Source organism: Pavona decussata, unplaced genomic scaffold (genome assembly GCF_977016875.1).
Source record: "Pavona decussata unplaced genomic scaffold, jaPavDecu1.1 SCAFFOLD_93, whole genome shotgun sequence".
NCBI classification, from domain to species: Eukaryota; Metazoa; Cnidaria; class Anthozoa; order Scleractinia; family Agariciidae; genus Pavona; species Pavona decussata.
In genome coordinates this window covers 2699001-2705000 of record NW_028145510.1, presented here as the reverse complement: position 1 = coordinate 2705000, position 6000 = coordinate 2699001, and the positions used below count along the sequence as shown (strand labels likewise).

At 41.8% G+C, this 6000-nt stretch overlaps 1 protein-coding gene across 2 annotated transcripts in view; it reads left to right on the top strand.

Annotated features, from left to right (window-relative positions):
- The window catches only part of LOC146473612 (uncharacterized), a 90739-nt gene that overhangs the window by 50510 nt on the left and 34229 nt on the right, over positions 1 to 6000 (top strand). For both annotated transcript variants that reach the window (XM_085118321.1, XM_085118320.1), the window contains 6 exons: positions 695 to 991; positions 2560 to 2850; positions 3384 to 3428; positions 3865 to 4226; positions 4695 to 4995; positions 5624 to 5902. In XM_085118321.1, coding sequence (XP_084974447.1) covers positions 695 to 991; positions 2560 to 2850; positions 3384 to 3428; positions 3865 to 4226; positions 4695 to 4995; positions 5624 to 5902 — 1575 coding nt within the window. The remainder of the gene's footprint in view (positions 1 to 694; positions 992 to 2559; positions 2851 to 3383; positions 3429 to 3864; positions 4227 to 4694; positions 4996 to 5623; positions 5903 to 6000) is intronic.

Here is a 6000-nt window from a genome sequence, read left to right as displayed (position 1 = left end):
ATTCGGGGCTGTTTTGGTGAGTAAAGGACAGTGTTATTTTGAGAGCAAATTTTACTTTCCTAAATCAGGGTAAACATTTTCTAATTTTAAGGCCTGAGGGCTAAAATGAGTCCCAGAGAGGGATGGAATGGTTTTTGATGTGGCGAATTCGCCCTAGATGGTCACCAGGGCTCAATTGGCATTTTGGGGCTGAAACAGATCTTTTGAATTTACAGTACGGTGGCGTAACCAGTTGGCTAGTTTATTTTTCCAAAACTTCTCTAATTAGAAGCTTGTCTTCAACTGCTCTATTTTCTCACTTTCAAACCAGTAAAACCGCTTTATGTATGGCACTTATACGCTTTATTTACTCACAATCTCCAATGTTTGTAGCCCGCTCCGATACCTTTGTTTCTTTGTATATTTTCATATCGGTGAGTCAAACTATTGTAAAGCGAAACGAATGCATGCACAAGTGTGAAAATTGGCAACTGGAAAGCTATGCCCCCATTGCTGCTGAGTTCTTGGTTTCTCATGTGATGATCCGTTAGAGTAAAAGCGACTACTTTAGTCTAGACGTGTCTACATGTAAATCTCTCAGATACAGGGCAGTGTTCTGTCTTTCAGTCATGGTAGACACTATTGTTTCCGTTTCATTGTCCGGCGGAAACGATTTCATGCAAGTCATTACTGAGAAATATATTTTCGTTCTCAGTTGCTGTCCAACCTGCTAAGCAGTACTCCATCACGCTTCTTGTGAACAACACAGAAGCAGAAGACATTGTTCTTGCCCCAGGCGACAGTCTACCTGCGAGTGGCTACATCATGAAGGCTCACAGTTGCAGCAGGATTGAGAAGAAGCTCAGAAACCCATCTGCTGTTAAGTTCCGTGTATGGGGCGTCACAACTGATAAACCATTCTTGTTAAATGGAGAAAGAGAAATCTCGGTCGTCCCCAGTGATTACGACCAAGATGTGACCGATGTTGCAGTCAAGATGGTGAAGCCTGGAGGTAAATGTGCTCATTTATGAATTTTGCGATGCTTTCGGAACATTTCACTCGACGTATTCTACCACGACCGACCTCATTGCTTGGTGAAGACTATCAGTTATTAGCACTAAAAGACGACGCGATCTTCATTCCAAGTGCGGAGCACAACGTAACAGAAGCAATTTACTATCTTACCACAAAAAGCAGTTTACTGAGTTACATCTTTTCCCAACCAAGTCGTTCTAAAACCAAATTTTGTTACAGGGAGGCGGCGTGGGATAGTGGTTAGGGGTTCAAGTCTCGCTCTGACCACTCGGATTTGTTTCACGGAAGCCCCTGTTTTCAAATCCAAGGCCACGCTTTGTAAATAGCCAACTGATTTGCCTCCCACCAGTTGGGAGTTTTAACATATGTTATGCTCAGTTTGTATATTTATTTCACTGATTTATAGTGTCCCCAATTAGCGCTACAGTGCTAAATACTGTGACACTTAAAATAGTTATCTATCTTTTTTTTTTTTCATTCATTTACAAGGACACTAGGTTATATTAAAATCTGCAGATGACCTCTGCTCAAGGGCATGCTCAACTAGAGCAGCAATAGTATTTTGTTCAAAGAGCCATTGCCAAGGGGATTTTACTGTGTTCTTTTTACCCAGCGCACCGAGAAGAAAACATCCAGTTATTTTTTTTTTCTAATACAAACCATAATCAGTTTTTGTACGCACAGGCAAACTTGAAACAATTGATTGGTCATTTCTTACAAGTTGCAATCCCTTTCCAATCTGACCGACCATCTGCAGCCACTGATAATTAGCACTACGTTTTGGGTACCAGCAGATAATTATTAAAACTGGACCGTTATTTTAACGTTTCCATTTAAGAATTTTTGGCTATTCGAAATGACACCAAAAATATGCGACATTGGCCCTTTATGAAGCTCTTTCGCACAAGACAAGCTACTGATCCTTGTGGGTTCAAACGACATTGTTTTTAACCCTTTAAGCCTAACACTGATCAGCATAAAATTTCCCCTAGTAATATCAATGCTTATTCAACCCCTAAGGTCATGCGAATTAAGGATATGATCACTCACAGTGAATTTTGTTAACATTTTACTATTTTACTAACTTTGCCCCCAATACTTTTGTAAGAATAGTATGGAGACAAGATTGGAGAAATTGTGCTTTGATATCAGGGGTTAAAGGGTGAATAAATAGATGAGAGGGTTAGTTTCTAAAGAAATCACGGTGCTGCACCGGCGTCTCTTTACTGTGGCCAAATTACCAATCATTCATACATTGTTAAATAAATGTGATGGTATATTTCAAGCCTGGTGAATGAATGAGAATGATGTATTATTTTAGAAAGTGACACAGGCATACTCGGAAAAAAGAAAATCAAGTGCTCCTACCAGGTGTCGAACCTAAGACCTTCCGATTACTAGTTCGGATGCTCTACCACTGAGCTACAGGAGACTCGTGGGAGATAAGGCCATTAAACTAGGTTCAAGGGACAAACATCCTGCATGTTGCTAGTACATACTAATAGTACAGACATTGTATTTACTATTTCACTGTTTCCCCACAGATGACCTGTCTCCTCCTCCAAGATTTCACTTGTCGTTCTTAGTAGAGAACGAAGCAGGGGTGGCACTAAGAGTGATTACGAGCGACAATGACCCACCAGACGGCTTCCGACTGGAACCCGAAGGAAGCAGCATCATCACTAAGGAAGTCAGCAGCCCTAGCGATATGTCTATACACGCAGTTGTGCCAGGAGAAGAGAAGACATTACTCCTGAACGGGCAGCCAAGGGTTGTAGTGGCACCTAGCAAAGCGATTGGGGATCCGGTGGTGTTTAAAATCACTGGCAAAGATGGTATGGCTGTTTATTGTTCGCTTGTCTACATGTTGTCGAACTCTTTCAAATTCCAAGATAAAAGAAGCCGTACTATCCGATAGTAATACTCGGGAGCTTTTTTGATTTCTTTTTCCATGGTTAGCACCTAAGAATCGTGTACCGTTTATTACATACACGTGAGTTATAATGGAGTTAGCCGACGACTTAAACTTATGGCTGGACCTTTTACCTTCTACCGCTAACGGAGGGTTACGCGTTCTGCCTTAAAGGCAACAAACAAATGAGAGAAATTGTCATTATGGGCCGTGAACGTTTTTCCTGAATGGGTTTAACCATCAAAGATCCAGCTGGAAATTTTGCCGTCGTCTTAATATGACTGTTTATGGTTGTTGTCGTTGTTGTTGTTTTTATATTTTTGGTCACACCATTAACATGTTTATACAGGGTGTTCAGTTTTGAGCTTGTGATCTAACACATTTCTCCCAACTCCCCAGTTTTAGTCAATAAGTACTCTTAACTGTGTTTAATAACTCAGTATCATTATCTGTCAGGTGAAGCAGCCCCAGATGGCGGGATTGTGGTGAACACTCCTCCCAGTAAGTGAAAGCCTCAGTTGTGATGTTTAAGCAAGTTTCATGTTCGCTCTATATAGCCCACATTAGGGTTGCCACGGTCAGCAAAAAGGTTGTATCATGTCAGGGAAATAATAAATTCTACCTCAAAATCAGTGAAAAGTAAGGACATTTTATTTTTGGGTAGCCACCAGGTTTGGGAAGGGGTTTCCTTGTTGGCAAAGGTGAAAGAGAGGTACGAAGAAATTGATTTTTGTGGCGTCATCGCTGGCTTTTTTGGAAGAGAAATTGTCTTCCATAGAACTTGAAAACTGATGAAGAGCGCTCCCATGGCTGGTAAAATCAAGAGGGGATGTTCATTTTCATACACGCTGTGCTTTACATTGCTCAACAAGACTATTAATCTAATAGGAAAGGTACTTAGCATGACTAATCCAGTCTTCATCTTTTACCACTATAGTACCAAGCATCTACTTTTGGAGGCTGAAGACGATCACCCCTCAAGGCTTCGTAGAGGGCAATCCCGCCTTCCAAGTCCACGGTAAAATTCAGGCCAGCGATGGCGGGGTGTCATTTGACGGACAGTCTGGCTTTATGGTCACCGATATGAGCTCTACAGACTGTCTAATGAACCCTGCTAGTTGTGCCAAGGGTCTTTCACTTGGCATGACTGTAAAGTTCGACAAATCCGTGAATGATTACAAGGAGCCAAGATATTTACTTGACACAGGCGCGCAGAGCTTGCAGACTCGTGGAGTGTCGTTCTATGTCAAAGATGGCAAGGTGTTCTTCAATTTGGCTATTTCACAAAAGTCTTGGGAGGTAAGAACAAACAAAAATGGTCGAGGCGGTAAATGCTTGAGCCGGTTTATGTTAGACGTGAATAAAACTCAAGTGCGAGAGGAGATTTTGCCCAACTGTTAATGGAAGATTTTTCTGGGACAATATTCCACGTGCAATTCGGTCTTAACCCACTGAAAAGTTGTTTCAAAGTGTACTCAAACACTACTTTGTTTCCCAGTATTAATGAGCATCAATGCACTATTTGTTTATTTTATTTTACTCACGTGGAGAAACAACAAATACAAATACAAACCCGAGTTGAAGTACTTTTGAAGCCAACTGAACTACTCTTAAGCTTAACATACATTCAAAAGGGAAATGCTTTTCTTTGTGTTTGCGTTTTCGTTTTCGCTTCAATTTTTCTTTTCGAGCTTCTAATTTTCTTACACTCCCCACTGGACGCAAACTCGAAATGAACATTCATCTTGTAAACCACTTGCCTTTTAGGTCTCTGCTCCGTTAATATTTGATGACTGGTTCTACCTCATCGGTTCATGGAGCGAATCAGAAGGCTTGTCCCTGTACGAAAACGGTGCCCTGAAAGCTTCAGATGCGGTGGGTAAAGTAGTGGAGCCACGACAAATCAACTCTGCTCAAACAAACCTTTGCATTGGCGGACGAGTGCCGAATGTGTTTGGGTCGGACTTCGCGAAGTTTGCCATGAAATCGTTGGCTGTCTTTGATGAGACGATTCCTTCACAGGATACAAGTAGTGTGGGTTCGTTCTACCGCGATTATGATGGAGCGGGTAAGAAAATCAAGTGTCTGACTTAGGGCGCTTTCAATTTGTCAGAACTGGTCAACCAGACCAGCCGGCAGTTAGCACAGGGACACGCAAATTTGAAATCCTTGTTATACGCTAGTCCTTTGGAATTCTTCTTATAACGCGTAACATTTTCGCGTGTTTAAATTTGAAAATTTTGTGGAGCGATGCCTTCAAAACGACCCATTCCATTACCCGACTGACCGGGCAGTCTGACAAATGGAAACGGCGCCCTTAGCTTCGGATGATTGGGGTTGAAGGGAATTGAGTTGGGGCCTGTGATATTGTGAAGTCTTTGGGGGAGAACCTCTTGGAACCTCTTGAGTTACCGCCAGCAAGAAAAATATACTGTTTCAGAAAATTGCATCTACACAAGTAACGAGTGTGAAGAAATCAACTAGGGAACACTTAACTGGAATTTATTTCAAGAGTCTTGATGCTATGTTACTGTAGGATCTCACCATCAAAGTTTCTCATTGTTTCTCTAACTTCCTGAAATTTTAGTTTCCTTAGTAAGGTAATGATCTTGGACAACACAAAGCACTGTAAACCCAAGATACTTGCTAGTGGAAGTATGCAAAATTAACCACATTTTAACCATTGCTTTTGGCAGGAGCCGCCGCAAAATTCTACATTGTGCTAGAAGTGACAAACCTTTCCAAGAAGAAGTTTAGCTTGCTATCGTCCGATCACTATCCTCCACAAGGCTTCACAGTAAACCCTGGCACCGTAGCCAAGATCAAGAAGGCTGTCTCCAGACCCTCCGCTGTCATTTTCAATGCACGAGATGACGAGGCGACAGATACGTTGTATCTGAACGGTCTGTACAACATCTCTGTCACACCTACCAAGTCTCCACTCCAAGAAGTTAAAGTAACTGTAACAAGAGAAGGTTTGTAGAAGAGTTTTGTTTGTTTGTTTGTTCGTTTGTTGTTGTTGTCGTTGCTCTTATGGCCTTGGCCCCGTCTATTAGACGAGCGGGTAACGCAT